The 17,179-nt window shown below is 44.1% G+C and overlaps 1 protein-coding gene and 1 long non-coding RNA gene across 2 annotated transcripts in view; one reads left to right on the top strand and one right to left on the bottom strand.

Annotated features, from left to right (window-relative positions):
* LOC115357257 (potassium voltage-gated channel subfamily C member 1-like) overlaps nucleotides 1–17,179 on the top strand; it is a 43,029-nt gene that overhangs the window by 984 nt on the left and 24,866 nt on the right. The window contains exon 2 of the mRNA XM_030048677.1: nucleotides 952–1,747. Within this exon, the coding sequence (XP_029904537.1) occupies nucleotides 952–1,747 (796 nt within the window). The remainder of the gene's footprint in view (nucleotides 1–951; nucleotides 1,748–17,179) is intronic.
* Nucleotides 9,728–12,231, bottom strand: LOC115355199 (uncharacterized). The gene is made up of 2 exons (XR_003927853.1): nucleotides 12,096–12,231; nucleotides 9,728–9,817 (listed from the first exon to the last, which is right to left on the bottom strand). It is a non-coding gene; the product is annotated as an uncharacterized LOC115355199 (long non-coding RNA).

Raw genomic sequence — 17,179 nt, 5'->3', positions numbered from 1 at the left:
TTGGACTGTCTGTCGCTCTGCTTGTTGCCACCTGTCTGCTGCTCCTAAACCACTTCCTCCAGTCCAGAGTTTAAACTGGAAACCAAAACCAGTTCGATCCAGTTATAACCAGTCAGTTTAACACCAGATACCATCAGACCCCAGACAGATGGATGGATAGATAGATAGATAGATAGATAGATAGATAGATAGATAGATAGATAGATAGATAGATAGATCCAGACAGGCTCACTGATCACCACGTGCAGCTTTAAGAGAGAGAGACCCAAAAAGATTTTGAAAACATGGCTAATAAAAAAAACTTCCATATCTGACCTTATTATTGGACATACATACATTAAAAGATCATTAAATACATTAATTTAATAAATAAATAATCAATAAAATGTTCCCACATGTAGTTCCCACTTATTTATATTTATATAGGCTACATTTTTTTCATTTCTTTGATTGCAAATCTAATTTTATTTTTTTCCTTTTTTTGTTTATGTATTTTTTTTTTTTTTTACTTATCTGTATATCTCTGTGTCTGCATTTCTATTAGCAATTCCTCTGTTTCATGTTCACTTTTTTTTTTTTTTTTTTTTTTTTTTTATTTCACACTTGCTTTGAGAGTGTCAGTCTGTTTCCCAGCCAATAAAGCCCCTCTGAATGGAAGGGATAGATAGATAGATAGATAGATAGATAGATAGATAGATAGATAGGCTTGTGATATGATTTTTTGCGTGATTATATTCAGATCATGCAGAGTGACACAGTTTACCAAAACCCAGGCAGGCTGACTGATGCCCATGTGCAAAAATAAAACCCCGCTGAGGAGCTCTGCAGCTCAGAGAGAGAGAGAGAAAGAGAGAGAGAGAGAGAGAGAGAGAGAGAGAGAGAGAGAGAGAGAGAGAGAGAGAGAGAGAGAGAGAGAGCTCCGCGGTCTTGTCTCTCTCTGCTCCCCCGCAGCTCAGCTCCATCAGCCGGTCAGTATGGCAGCAGCAGCCTGGCCGCGGCGGCTCTCCCTCCGGTCCTGAGGAGAGACTCAGCTCACCTCCCAAGCCCTCATCTCCATCCCTCCCGCACCTCCTCCTCCTCCTCCTCCTGCCTTGTGGAGCTCCATGTGACGCCCACCACCGTCGGTGCCTCCCCGGGATTCGGGGTTGGAGATGCCCGAGCGACGATGGGCCAGCACGGCGACAACAGCAGCGCGACGGAGCGGGTGGTGATCAACGTGGGGGGGATCCGGCACCAGACGTACCGCAGCACCCTGCGCACCCTGCCGGGCACCCGGCTGGCCTGGCTGGCCGAGCCCGACGCCCACGACCGCTTCGACTACGACTCCAAGTCCGAGGAGTTCTTCTTCGACCGACACCCGGGGGTTTTCGCCCACATCCTCAACTACTACCGCACCGGGAAGCTGCACTGCCCGGCGGACGTGTGCGGGCCGCTGTACGAGGAGGAGCTCGCCTTCTGGGGCATCGACGAGACGGACGTGGAGCCCTGCTGCTGGATGACCTACCGCCAGCACCGGGAGGCCGAGGAGGCGCTGGACAGCTTCGGCGGGGGGCCGATGGAGGCCGGACCCGAGGACGGGGACGGAGACGGCGGGGAGCCCGGGGAAGGCGACGACGAGGTGGAGATGACCAAGCGGCTGGCGCTGGGCGGGGAGCCGCCCGAGGGCCGGCCCGCCGGCACCTGGAGGCGCTGGCAGAAGAAGGTGTGGGCGCTGTTTGAGGACCCCTACTCCTCCAAATATGCAAGGGTAAGGCTGATGAGCAGTGTGTGTGTGTGTGTGTGAGAGTGTGTGTTCAGGTGGGCTATACACTGCGGTCATATGTGGGATTTTTTGAGTGAAGAGACCAAAGAGAAAATCAACTGTAGCTACTTTGACTTTAACTGTGTTTCTGCAGAAAGTCACGAGTCTCATTCTTGGGTTGTCATCATCTACCTTGTGCTTGTATTTAAGTGTGTGTGTGTGTGTGTGTGTGTGTGTGTGTGTGTGTGTGTGTGTGTGTGTGTGTTCAGGTAGGCTACACACTGCAGTCATACTTGAGCTTTTTTTTTTTGTCCCGTCTTAAACCATCAGTGAAGAGGCCAAGGAGGAATTCACCTGTGCAGGAGAGTTTCTGCAAAACTCAGGAGTTTCATTTTTGCATTCTTGGGTCGCAATTGTCATCTACCTTCTACCTGCATTTACGGATGTGTGTGTGTGTGTGTGTCTGTGTGTGTGTGTGTGTGTGTGTGTGTAGGAGAGTAGGAGAGAGATTTTCACTGTGTGCTCTCCTTGCTTCATCCACTGGTGTTCTGGCGTCATGTCACTTCCATCTGCAGCGCCCCTCCTCCCTCACTCCTTCACTATGTGTCTTTTCCTCATGTTCAGGGCATTTGCACACTTTGACACATCATTTGAGTCCAAAACTGACACTGGACTCCAAAAAGTAAATAAATGAATGAATAAATATCTAAATAAAATAGATATCGTTTGCATGACTGCACAATTTCATTAGGTGCTGGTCTCGAAATCTAAAAAAATGTCCCAGTGACACAGTTTTTCTTGCACACCAACAAAGCTCTCTCAACAAATGATTTATTTATACCTGTTCTGACAGTAAAAGACAATATAGCTGTTGAACCTGATCATATTTTTCACCTTTGCACTTGAGCATCTTGATGTGTTTCCTGCTTCCCGGAGAATCACTTCCAGCCTCTTACACTTGTAAACATGGCAGAGAGCAGACACTTGGCCTTTTCCGGTTTTTGTTTTGGTTCATTTGCTGCCACAGTTTCTCGCCACAGCGGCTGCAGGAACAGTCCCGCTGCAGCACTTTTTTTTTTTTTTTTTTTTTGAATGAGAAGTTTTGTCACAACACAAGTCAACGCGAGCCGTGCGTTGTTGTTGTTGTTTTTAATTCTTAGTCTTTGCTGTCGGAGCCCCGGCTCAGTTTCTCCACTCCAGCTGGATGTGTTCTCCTCTCCACACACAGAAAATACAGTGCAGTCAGCTTAAAACAGGTTAACACAGTGAATGTGCACTCTGGAAGGTCCTGAAACTGTTACTCCATTAGTCTGGATGGCACATTTTGGGACTGTGCAAGTAATGATAGTAAAAAGAGAGAGAAAAACAACATGAAAATAACTTCGACATTGATCTGTGTCAATAGCTTGATTTATTTTTAAGGCTAACACACGTGTAAATTATTTGAGGAGATGGAATCTGTTTGTCATTCGTGTCTAAATCGATGTTTGAAGCACTGAAGCTGCATGAGTAACACTCACTTGGTCTTCTCAATGCAATCGGTTTGCATGGATTTATCAAATCATCACGTTGCTGCTCAAGTAAACAGAACAGAGACATGATAAGGTGCAGGAAAAGTCACATTAGTTCGCCCAACTTCAACGAAAATGTTTGTTGGAAAATGGTTGGGAATATTGGATTTGAAAGATAAGAGAAGATAAAACATGATAAAATATTGATTCACAGGCTACAGCAGCTCACGAGAAACAGAGAAGATCATTGGAAAAATATTGATAAATGATGAAGGATAACATAAAAAACTGTACTATGATACATGACATGCATTATATGTGTCTTTCACATTATAAGAGTATGCGAGTATGACCAAATATGACCTCACAATGTTAATACACACATGATGATTTGCATTATGCTGCTGTGTTACTGGGTAAGTGCACATACAGATGTGACAGGTGCATATATCGTGTCAATAATCAAATCACAGAGCACGGTGGCTTTCACTTGAGGGGATTAAGTTGCTTAGGGCACGAATTATGAGAAATCAATAGAACATCTAAACTTCAATTGACTTAAATTATTAAGTACTCATGCAGTTTTTTTTTTTTGTTTTTTTTTTTGCTCAAATGCACGTGTAGTGCACTGAAGACATATTTGTCATTACAACCTGCAAACAAGTAACCAGAACTTAGTTTCTTTAAGGCATCAGTTTACATGCTTCTTTTAAGTTAGGTCAACATGTTGTAATTTACAGTGAGTGCAGCCTCCAGTAAAACACCACCAGACTCTATACTGTAACCTAAAGCACAGCATAACACGAGGTGTATAAATACACAGAGCGATGGGTAGGAGTGGGCACAGGTGCTCTTCCTCACTCGAGTGCTGAACTTTGAAAATTCGACAGGAACAATAAAAAGAGAGAGTTCACCTCTTCTGCACCGACGGTGAGGTGGACTTTCTTTCTCTTACTTCTGATGCGCTGCTTTCTGAGCGTCCGCAAAGTAATTATCAGAGTCAGCTTGACGACAGAAACCGGGCCCATCTAAGAACAAGGAGCACATACACACTCACTTAGAAACACACACACACACACACACACACTGTGCTGCATGTCAGCAGAGATCAGAGGCGAGGAGTCGCTCAGCAGCTTCAGACACTTAAAGACACTCTGATCTTTTCACCTTGAGCCTTTTCACAGAGCGAGCCTTTGGCCTGTAAGTGGAGCGGGCAGCAGCCTGGCCTCCTCCTGCAGATCCATATCCTCTCTGGCCGCGAGCCGCGTCCGTCCCGGCAGCACCGCGGTCAGACAGGCAGCCGGCACTGACTTAGCTATAACAAATTCACGCTGTAATGTACGGCGGCATATCGGTGCCACTGTAGGGAGGAGAAAAGACACGGAGCCCAGAGAGGATGAAGACGGGGTAATATGCTGAGAAAAAACTCCAAGATTTCCAAATTTTAATGCAATAAATTTACAAGAAAAACTCACAAATTTCTTTGGACAACCTGCAGCTGATCACCTCATCAAACTCTACTCTGCAATGGGATTTAGGAACAAGGAGATCCTGCTGATTTTAGTCCAGAATCAGCAGATTGTTTTCTTCTGAATCGGCCCAAGTCACAGCAACGTTTCTTCAGAGTCCAGATGCTGAGGAGAATACAGATTTTTTTTCTCAGCTCCGTATTTTTCCCTCCCCACGGTGGCCCTGATATGTGACGTGTCATAATGTGACATGTTGGCAGAGCCGGTGACTCTGAAGGTCCAGAAGGATTGGTGGAAGTGCACATGTGACCTCCAGAGAAATATTAATTTGTTAAAGTAAAAACCCAAGACATTTTCTCATAAATAAATGCTCATTTTGCTGCAGTGGACAAAACCAGTTTTTGATTGGCCGATCAAAACGCTCAGTGTTTTGGCCGCACAGAAAGGGATGCGTTTTATTATTCCAGTTTGTCTTGAATAAATAGAAGAAGAAGAAGTGGGTCGTCAGCATGAGCGACACGGCTGAACGGGAGAGACTGAACTGACATACTGGACGTGCAAACCCGCCCTACCCATCTCTGATTGGCTGGTCAGGATGGTTAAGGTTCGGGTCCGGGCCGTCCTGCGACGTGCACGTCCAGCACGTCAGTCCAGTGTCTCCTTGGCTGAACTGGACTGTGGATACCCGACCCGAGCCTGTCGGGACCCGTCGGGCTGGGTTCGGGTAAAAAATTTGAAATTATGTTCAGGTTCAGGCCGGGTTCGGTTACGTCTGTGTTATTTTAGTGAAACTCCGCTTACGTGACGACCCTGAAGGCAACACGTAGGCTGTTTCAGGCGGTAAATGTGACCTAGAGCTGGAGGACGAGCAAAATCTGGGTCTCGGGTCGGGTTCGGACAAAAATATGCGGCCCGATCAGCACTCCAGGCTCAACAGACCAAAAAAACCTCCATCAACAGAAAATCCAAGCCCCGCCCCCACACTGTTTGATTGACAGGGGATCAGTTTAACACTACAGCAATAACAGCTTAGCAACAGTGGATTAAACTCTGTCTTCTGATATTTATGCACAATGTTGGAAAAACACTCCACAGTTCTGTTCTGATAAAATAGTTTTTTTTTTTTCTTCTTTTTTTTTTTTTTGTCGTTGGCAGAACACACTCCTGGCTGGAATCGGCTCCCTGTCAGCATCAGACAGACTAAATAGATTTTCTTTAAAAAAATTATTGAAAAAAAAATAGAAATTACTGTGTTTTTTCTGTCTCAGACTTTTTAAATTGTTTTTATTTTTTCGCTTTTTGTTGTCGTGTATTTGACAATTTCATCGTTTTCATTGTAGGTTGCTATTTTTTTTTTTTTTTTTTTTCATTTGCGGAGTTGTTTTATTTTTCTCTTTTTCTGCAGCTGATATTGATTTTACTAATTATCGCCTGTTTTTATTGTTGCTGTTGTTTGCGTGGGACCCGGTTGAAGGTTAGCCACCGCTTTCTGGAGGCGAATGAGGATCCAAACGCGGAATAAATTACGGCAGAAAACGGCGGCGGCGGCACCCAGACGTCCCGTCGTGGTCGGGCCCGCCCGTGCCGCCTCACGCCGGGCCTGAAGCCGCTCGGTTTGTCAGAGGAGCGGTGAGCGCCGCGGGGGGGGGGGGGGGGGGGGGGGGGTGTGTTTCTGTGCCAGCAGAGGTAGAGTATGTGGGTGAGAGCAGGGAGGGAACGAGGGATTCGGCGTGTTTGTACAGTTGGTCTGTTTCGAGGAAAAGGGAGTAGGATGGGAGGATATGAGTGGGAGGCAGGGATGCACATCGAGGTGAGGAGGCTGAACGACCGCCAAAACTTAGAAAGTCGATGCCTTTGAATCTTGGCGAGTTAATGCTTTTGAAATTTGGAGTCTGTGGATTGAACTTAACCAAATTTATGAGAACAATTGCATTTGTTTGTGGTGCTTTAGAGCAGCAGCTGTCAAAGGGGCGTTAATTAACATTTTCTCAAATGTTAATTAAAAAATATCATCTGATAAATCCCATGTTCTCCTCAGTTCTCCCTCTGGGTTCCTGAAGGTGTCAGATGTGTGTGTTTGTGGTTTCAATCTGCTGCCGTGGTCGTGGAGCGAGGACGTTTGTTCGCTCTGAGCGGGAAGACGAGACCAAACAAATCCAGAAAGTGGATCAGTGGTTGAAGCTGGAAACAAGGAGAAGGAAGAGAAGAAGAAGCAGAAACACAAACAAGAGTGTAGGAGCCATGAAGTAACATATGATGAACTGTAATTTTGTGGTTTAAATTTGGGTTATTTTGGTTATTATATTTTGTTATTTTTTGTTGTTTATTTTAATATCACAGTAACTGGGTCACAGGGATATGGGTGGTAACCTCCTAGTTAATATAATCACCTGGGCACTGGCACGGCGGGAGATATAACAAAGAAAGAGGGTGAGTGACGGGAGAGGCCGTATTTTTTGTTGACCGCTGTTTTTGCTTTTGATCGCTGTGATTGTTTTTTTTTTTTTTTTCATACTTTGAGCACGTTACAATAAGTTGTTCTAATTCTTTAATAAAACTCGTTAAACGTATTTTTTGATCTCAGCGAATATTTTGTTTGTACAGCGTGTCGGACAATCAGCAAACACCCTAAGCTCAGCCTCTCAGCGACTTCTTTGTTTATGATAATAGTCGCGACAAAGAGAATCTGCTCAGCATCAGGTTGTTGGTTCATACTGATGGAGCTGGACTGACCCTCTGACCACAGGAGGGTTTCTACTTTTTTTACTTTTATTTTGCACTGGTCAGGGGGAACATGACTGAAAAAATATTTCAAAGGGGGAACATGACTGAAATTTTTTTGAGAACGGCTTTAGACAGGTGAAGCAAGGACAAAACCTACAAAACCTGAAAAAACCATGACGCAAAGCTGACCGTTGGTGTCGTGCTGTGTTGTCTAGTTCCCTGGCTCTGTCTCTATCTCTTTATTCCCTTCCACAGCCAAAACAGCTCCCAAAATAAAATAACACTTTTAGCACTGAAACCAACACTGAAAAGAGGATTATTACAACATCAAAGACAACAAGTCCTGGCTCTCATTTTTTTTTTCCAGGAAATTGCAATTATTTGTCAAAGCACCAACAGGTTGTTTCTGCCTGGTGGAAGGTTACCATGTGGACGTTTCCTGCAGAGGCTACCTGCCGGATCTACTTTCCAATTCAAACAGCAGAGCATCAAGAAAAGAGACGTTTAATTTCCTCCGAAAATGGGAACCGGGACTTGTTGCTGTTTTCCAGACATTCAGAGGGGAGCACATAAGGTGTAGTTTCAAATTACAAAGAGCTTTACATTTTCAGAAGACCACATATTTACTATTCAAACACTAAGACAGCCCCACACACACACACACACACACACACACACACACACACACACACACACCTCTCTTTCTGCCAGAGGACGTCCTGAGCCTGCAGGTCCAAGGTGTCCCACACTCCTCCGTCCCCGCCAAGATGCTGACAAGCCATAATTCCTGCTTACGCTGACACACATTGATTTTTTAATTCACATCAAAGTCCCAGGAAGCAGATCGGTCCTGACGGAGTCGTGTCTGTGCAGAGGACGGGGCTTTAAGAGGTTAGAGGTTAGAGATAGAGATTAGGGTTAGAGGTTAGGGGTTAGAGATTAGGGTTAGAGGTTAGGGGTTAGATGTTAGGGGTTAGGATTAGGGGTTAGGGTTAGAGGTTAGAGATAGAGATTAGGGGTTAGTGTTAGAGGTTAGGGGTTAGGATTAGGGGTTAGGGTTAGAGGTTAGAGATAGAGATTAGGGGTTAGTGTTAGAGGTTAGGGGTTAGGATTAGGGGTTAGGGTTAGAGATTAGGGGCCCTATCTTGTGCCACCCGCTATCCGCTGCCACTACCCGCTACCCGCAAATTGCGGATTTAGGAGCTTCCGCTATCCCTAAACGGTATCTTGCGCCACCCGCTACCCGCTATCCGTTATGCCGACTCCGTCATTTGCGCCTGGAGGTGTGTTCGTGGGTGTGTTTCATGCGCTATCCCTAAAGTTGCTATCTTGCGCACAAACTTTAGGGATAGCGGATAGCGGGTGGTCCTGACCACCCGCTATCCGCTTTCCCTAAAGTTTGGGCTGTTAGGAGAGCGCGCCCAGGCGGCTTCAGTGCGCGCCCCGACGGAGCCTCGCCACGCACACGGTCGGACTGATACCGGGACGCCGCCGGAATGGACTGAGTATATTACTCATATAGACTGTTTAGAGGAAAGACTGTTTTAATTGGACACTTACGCCAGCACGTTTTATTGTTTTATCATAAACCAGCAGCTGTGCTATATTTTTATTTTTAATATTTTATTTGCCCAATCTACCTTGTCAATAAATTAGTTTACACATAGTTCCCCCTCTGCCTCTTGTGTGTGTGTGGTGTGGCCCGGGGATTTTACTCAATCAGTACAACCTTGTGACACGTCCACTTGGACACATGTGGCTCCACCTCCCGAATTAACTCGCCTATAATATAATATATCATATGTATATAAAGCCAACTTGCTTTAGTCTCAGTAGAAGCCCTGAGAAAATCTACCTCCCTCTCTCCATCGCGGGTTTAGGATTTAGGATTTAGGATAGCGCAGCCTGCCCTTAAAGGCAATGGCACCTGGCACACTGATTGGTTTAACTGGCGTAACGCCCAAAACACGCCTATGCATAATATAGCGGGTAGCGGAGGTGTTTTGCGGATAGCGGGGGGGGGGGGGGGGAAGGGTAGCAACTTTTACGGGGGAACGCCTCTTCCTAAATCCTAAATCCACAAATAGCAGGTTTAGGGAACTCCAGTAGAGAGTCCTGTTGACATTTTATTGCTGTTTTTATCTGTTCTAACAATGAAAACACCAAACTCTTCTGAAGAGGAGAAAAAAACCACACTGGCATGGAACACAGAACAACTCAGGCCTGTTTGAGTCCGCATTAAAGTCTGTTTTACTCCAAGATTTTTCTTTTTTTGGGGGGGGGGATTTCTCCATGGTTAGCTTACTGGACCCCCGGGGCCAGGGCTGGGCTCCGGGGGTCCAGATTTGCTCCTGCAGGGAAGTCACTGGGCCCTAGACATAGAGGGATGTGACAAAATATTAGAAGATTTTTTTTGTGTCACAGTGTCACCTCAAATACCGAGATGAGAAAATTGCCCACCGTGCAACAAAAAATTCAATAAAAATAACTGTGATTTATTTCCGAGTTTTTTTTTTTTATATTTTTTTTGCTGAAGCCACAGGAGCCCCTGCAGAGGGGCTCCAGAGCCTCTCAGCTGGTTTTTGATTTCCAACACATTTCGTCAACGGTCGCCGACCAAAATGCCTCCGGATGTGGCTGGACGGACCTACAACCAATCAGAGCAGCAAAAGGTGATGTAGCGCCGTGCGATCGCTGAGCCTTGACGACGCCGGTCATCGAATCAAACTCGCCCCAGATTAGAAAAGAGATAATCCAGCAGGAGCTCAGAGTCCTGTGGCTCTCCTGCTGCCTGAGGCTGAGCAGGACAAGTGGAGCAGGGCAGCCCTGAACCAGCTCAGCCCAGGGGAGGCTGCTGTAAATAACCCTCACACACACACACACACACACACACACACAATTGTATGTCAGGGACTCAGAACAAAAGGCAAACTCTACTGACAGTTATAATACACTTCTGTCTCATATAACCTGTACATTTATAACAATAATAATTTCAACTCTTTTATATCATGAATGTTAAATTTGGTCATTTAGAGATTTGTGACTGCTCCTAATAGGAACTAGCTACATTACTTAGTTACCCTTTAATAAAAGTAACTCGTGAGAGCACATGAAAAAATAATTTACATTTTATTTGTTGGAACAAACTGAGTCTGACACAAACCAAATGTTTTAGTGTTTCTGGACAGCAAACACACAAGTAACACGTCGTCCTCAATCCATTTATTCTCCATTTGTAGAAAAAATCCAGCAAACCCACGCCGAGTGAACACTAGGGGGCGCACATCTGTAACTGTCAAGTGAATTTTAAACAAAGTCTTGAAATGGTGCAAAAAAGAAAATGTGAATTAGACGCTTTTCCATCAACTCGACAGTGCAGAACTGTAGTTTTGTCAGAAGGTGACGCTATAAGCAACGTATAAGAGGCTGCAAACCATTTACACCTATCTGCGAGAGAATGTGTTTCCATCTCTTTCTTGAAAAAAGCAAAAATCACCTCAAGCGAGTGTAAAACTTCCGAGTATTTCCATCAGCCTTTTTAGTGTGATGCTTCAATATGTGCAGAAAAACAAGTTGATGGAAACCCGGCTATTATCCTCCTCCGTCCCTGCGGCCAGCTGGCTCACCGGCAGCTTCCACGTCGCCAAACAACAAACAAGTGGACACGCCGCCAAGCCGCCGCCGACTCATCTTTTAACTTCACAGATTTCAGACTCAGACGACTTTATTTATTTCAATTTGACGCAGCTTAATGACGGTAAAGAGAACAGATCAGACATTTGAAAAAAAAAAAAAAAAAGACGAAAAAATCACAGTGACGTGACGAAGTTGAGTGACACATTTTCCCTAAGATGCAATAAAGGCTCAGAAATCACACAGAGGACAGTCCAGAGTGTGTGTGTGTGTGTGTGTGTGTGTGTGTGTGTGTGTGGGCCTCCAGTGAGCTCAGCGTGACTCGGTGTGGCTGTCGTGAGCTGGAGAGGAACCCAGGAGGCGAGAGTTTTTTTTTTTTTTTTTTTTTTTTATGTGACACTATTAGCATTGGACCAGGAAAAACAACACCTCCAGGGGGCGCTAAAAGTTTAAGCAATCAGAATCAGAATCAAAATCAGAATACTTGATTGATCCCCAGAGGGAAATTACTTTTTGTTACAATAACAACTCCCACTCCAAGTGTAAAGTAAAAAGAGCAAATAGTCAAGAAAAATAAAGAAAGGAATATAAATATAAATATAAATAAATATAGAATAAAAAGAAAAGAAAAAATATATGTACAAGTGCAAACATGGACAGGAGTTATTGCACTATAGGTTATTGCACATAAGTATGGTATTGAGTATGGATTATTGCACAGAGGGAAGCAATGAGATCATCGCATCGTTGCCTAAAGCTGATGGTAGAAGGAAACCCCTGGAAGGTTACAAACAAAATATTGGTGCTGACGTGAGGGCAGGACGAGCCGGCACGTTAAATAAACAGCTGAGCTTTACTGTGTTTTCTACTCCAGCAGTGAATCTTCAGCTCTGCACGGGACTGCAGGTTTTATTTTATTGTCTCATTAGAGGTGTGCATACCGTCCTGTGGCCATGGTCATCATGAGCAGATCGAAGCCAGACTAACAGCCTGATGAGGATGTGCTGTGTTTACCTGTTCATCCCAGAACATGCAGCCTCAGGAAGCCGCTCTGACCACCATCACTTCTGCAAATCAACAGAAATCTGGCTGTGAAAAAATGTGTTGGAAAAGCCTCGTGTCTCTGAGGCTGAGCGAGCTCCAGTCAGCGCCGCCGGCCTCGTCGACTCGGATTCTGCTGAGGATGATTGACAGCGGCGGCAGCCAATCTAGTGCCAATTAGAGAACTTCAGAGCCAATCACCTGCAGGAGGTGTTTCCCTTATTCAAGTCGAGTTAAAAAAAAAAAAAAAAAAAATATATATATATATATATATATATATATATATATATATATATATATACAGTACAGGTCAAAAGTTTGGACACACCTTCTCATTCAATGCGTTTTCTTTATTTTCATGACTATTTACATTGAAGATTCTCACTGAAGGAATCAAAACTATGAATGAACACATGTGGAGTTATGTACTTAAAAAAAGGTGAAATAACTGAAAACATGTTTTATATTCTAGTTTCTTCAAAATAGCCACCCTTTGCTCTGATTACTGCTTTGCACACTCTTGGCATTCTCTCCATGAGCTTCAAGAGGTAGTCACCTGAAATGGTTTTCACTTCACAGGTGTACCTTATCAGGGTTAATTAGTGGAATTTCTTGCTTTATCAATGGGGTTGGGACCATCAGTTGTGTTGTGCAGAAGTCAGGTTACTACACAGCCGACAGCCCTATTGGACAACTGTTAAAATTCATATTATTAAGTATTAAGTACATAACTCCACGTGTGTTCATTCATAGTTTTGATTCCTTCAGTTAGAATCTACAATGTAAATAGTCATGAAAATAAAGAAAACGCATTGAATGAGAAGGTGTGTCCAAACTTTTGGCCTGTGCTGTATATATATATATATCTATCTATATCTATCTATCTATCTATATATATATATATATATATATAGATAGATAGATAGATAGATAGATAGATAGATAGATAGATAGATAGATATAGATATATAAAGCCAAACTTTTAGAAAAAATGTTTGGATGGGTAATTTATAAATCAGGAAGCCATACTTCATGACTTGCAGAATATGGGTTTGGGTTCAGGTGCATCTCTAATAGATTTTCTCTGGTAAAATGTGTTGTTGAGGATTTGAGGATCGACCGGCCCAGCAGAAGCAATAAATCCACGACCCTGCCTGCAGTACATGATGTATAAACACACATGGGAACAGACATTTTGACTGAGCTGTCCTTTTTGTTTGCTGAGAAATGTTGTCCTTCTGTCTTTCTTTGGTCCCCCAAGTTTAGAACAATCTGTCCCTTCTCCCACCTCGTCTCCTCGAGCGTCACCGATTCAGGAGAAAAAACCCTGTAAGGAGAAACTGCAGTGCCACGTGTGTGTGTGTGTGTGTGTGTGTGTGTGTGTGTGTGTGTGTGCGCTTCATTCATCACCAGCAGTGCCATGCTGAGAGTGCAGATGTGTGTGTCTGATCCCGCAGCAGACAGAGGAAGCCCAGAGACAATCAGCTGTATCGGCCTCTGTCATGAGCTCCGTCCAGAGCTCAGCTGCTGCCCTCAGTCAGCGAGCACGAGGCCGGGAGCTGCAGCCTCTCTGTGTCAGGGCTGCACATGTGAGAGCCAGCAGAGTCAACAGGAGAAGGACAGAAAGTAACTTCAGTCTCGGCAACTAAAACCGAGGAAACCGACGTCAAAGCGAAGTCTCGAGCTGCGGCTCCCAAACCGAGACAGCTCTCCTTTGTCTCTGACGGGGGACGGGCAGATAGATAGATAGATACTTTATTTTTATTTTTTTTACTTTACTTTTTAAAATTCACAGTTTTCAGCAGTATCCACAGAGTACAAGATTAAATAAATAAAAAATAAAGAATAAAAGATGACACTACAGATCTAAAGGTCCAAGTACCCAATGTGCAAAAAACAATGTGCAAAAAAACCAAAAAACCAGTGTGCATAGATGTGGGCAATGTGCAAATTTACAGTATAAACAGATGATAAATAGCAGCAAGCAATGTATACACTAGAGCAGCACCACTGGCAGGTCTGGGTCCACTGACAGATGCGTTTGTGTCTTGCTCTTGACATGCATCTGAGAGGAGAGACAGCCAGCTGGCAGCAGGAGGAGGTTTGGACGGGCCGGGACGGAGACTCGTGTCCCGCAAGCAGCCAGAACCTTTCCAAACACACTTCAGTTTGAGCGTGCGCTTCGTTAGCAGCTCCGTGCGTTTGTCTTGAGCTTTGCTGTGCAAACTAGCGGCTGAGGCTGCTGACAGCCAGCAGAGAGCAAGAGGGATGGAAACCATGATTGTTGCCATAGCAACAAGTACGTCGTGCTTGATGCACCTTGAAAAACCTCAGAAACGCATTCAGTCAGGCTAACGTTACAGTCAGTATAATATTTAGAAATCTGAACAAATCTGAACATTTAAAAATCTGAAACCCAGACTCGTCCTTCAGACGCCACATCGAGACGCCTGATTGGTCGCTCCACAGAACACGTTTACACCGCTCCGTCCGCCACTCGGCGTCGTGCTCGGTGAGGTGAGGCTGGTGTGCGGCCGCTCGGCCATGAAGCTCCCGGCTCAGTTTCTGTGCTGATGTTGATGCCAGAGGAGGTTTGGAGCTCTGCAGGTACTGAGGCGGCAGAGCGTCGGACTCTTTTACGCACTATGAGCCTCGGCGCTCGGCGACCCCGCTCTGTGACTTTACGTGGTGCCGCCCCCTGGTGGCCGAGTCGCTGCGGTTCCTAAACGCTTCCACTTTGCAATAATCCCACTTCCAGCTGATGGTGGAATATCTGCAATAATCCCACTTCCAGCTGATGGTGGAATATCTAGGAGGGAAGAAAGTTGAGCAGCTGACTTGTTGCAGCGGTGGCTTCCTGTTCCATCACTATTCCAGCAGCACCTGAACTCAGTGAGCTCTTTAGAACCAGACGCTCTGTCACTGATGTTGGTGAAGGCAGACTGCAGGGCTGCTGCTGGAGGTTACACACCTGTGGGGACGGGGCTGAAACACCTGAAGTCACTGATTAAGAGGCGTGGCCCAGAGTTTCTGTCCAGATAATGTACAGAACAGGCCAAAAGTTTGGACACACCTTCTCATTCAATGCGTTTTCTTTATTTTCATGACTATTTACATTGTAGATTCTCACTGAAGGCATCAAAACTATGAATGAACACATGTGGAGTTATGTACTTAACAAAAAAAGGTGAAATAACTGAAAACATGTTTTATATTCTAGTTTCTTCAAAATAGCCACCCTTTGCTCTGATTACTGCTTTGCACACTCTTGGCATTCTCTCCATGAGCTTCAAGAGGTAGTCACCTGAAATGGTTTTCACTTCACAGGTGTGCCTTATCAGGGTTAATTAGTGGAATTTCTTGCTTTATCAATGGGGTTGGGACCATCAGTTGTGTTGTGCAGAAGTCAGGTTACTACACAGCCGACAGCCCTATTGGACAACTGTTAAAATTCATATTATGGCAAGAACCAATCAGCTAACTAAAGAAAAACGAGTGGCCATCATTACTTTAAGAAATGAAGGTCAGTCAGTCCGGAAAATTGCCTTTTTTGTTAAGTACATAACTCCACATGTGTTCATTCATAGTTTTGATGCCTTCAGTGAGAATCTACAATGTAAATAGTCATGAAAATAAAGAAAACGCATTGAATGAGAAGGTGTGTCCAAACTTTTGGCCTGTCCTGTATGTCATATTACAGTAATGCAATCCTTGTTTTGTGTTTACTAGTGTTATTATACGGTTTTCATATAAACTATATTTTGGTGGATTTTGGGAGAAATAACATTTTTTCACCTGCTGAGGCTTTGTCCTGTCTCTGGTGCTGAAGGTGTGCTGATTGTCCCTCATCCTGATGAAAACAGATATGTTGTGCGCAAAAGCTTGTGCATAAAAGTGTCATATGCATGTAAGGGTCCCGGTTTGGGGGTCTGAAAATCATTTCTCACACTGCAAAAACTCAAAATCTTACCAAGATTATTTGTCTTATTTCAAGTCAAAAATGTCTTATTTCTAGTCAAAATATCTCATTACACTTAAAATAAGACATGATCACCTCAGAAGTAACTTGTTTTTAGACAATTGTCTCTTGTTTCAAGTGAAAATTTGCTTGAAACAAATGAAAATTTGCTTGAATTTGGTTTCATTGGCAAAATTTGTTTCTTGTTTCTAGCTAATTTTCACTTATTTCAAGTGAATTTTCACTTTTTCCACTGGCAAATTTTGCCAATGAAACAAGCAAATTTTCACTTGTTTCAAGTGAATTTTCACTTGAAACAAGTGAAAATTGTCTAAAAACAAGTTACTTCTGAGGTGATCATGTCTTATTTTAAGTGTAATGAGATATTTTGACTAGAAATAAGACATTTTTGACTTGAAATAAGACAAATAATCGATTTTGCGTTTTTGCAGTGCATGATCTCAGCGATCCTGGTTCCCACCGCCTGAACAGTCGCTCCTCCTCTGCTCTTTTCATGTTTCTTTTATCTTTTATGTCTTGTCGTTCTTGTCTTCTGTCTTGTCTTTTGTCAGTTGTCTTGTCAAGTATTATGTTGATTTGTTTATCATGTTGTTTGGTCCTGTCTTTGCTCATCCTATCTGATATCATCTCCTCTCTCTCCTCCTCCTGTGAAACCAGGAGTTTGTCCGTCACCGGCCACATTCAGCGGGAAAATGACTGATGTGTGAGAAAAGAGGAGAAAATGATTCACATCTTACTTACTTGTACGTCCTTGAATGCCTGATTGATCGGTCGGTTGATGGATTGTTGGACTGATTGATAGAGAACACACACACACACACACACACACACATTGCTGGGAGATGAATGCCAAACTCCTGTGAGCACAGAGAGGCAGGCAGAGGGAGGCAAACAGGTGTTGTATAAGAGAACGTGACATGCTTTCATCTACCAGTGTGTGTGTGTGCGTGTGTGTGTGTGTGTGTGTGTGTGTGTGTGTGTGTGGGAGGGAAGACTGTGCTCTGTATTATTCTTCTTCTTTGAGTCCAGCTCTGCCTGTTTGTTGTTGCACACACTTCAGCTAACCAATGTGATTTTT

The sequence above is a fragment of the Myripristis murdjan genome, chromosome 3 (genome assembly GCF_902150065.1).
Source record: "Myripristis murdjan chromosome 3, fMyrMur1.1, whole genome shotgun sequence".
NCBI classification, from domain to species: domain Eukaryota; kingdom Metazoa; phylum Chordata; class Actinopteri; order Holocentriformes; family Holocentridae; genus Myripristis; species Myripristis murdjan.
This window is presented reverse-complemented; position numbering and strand designations above follow the sequence as displayed.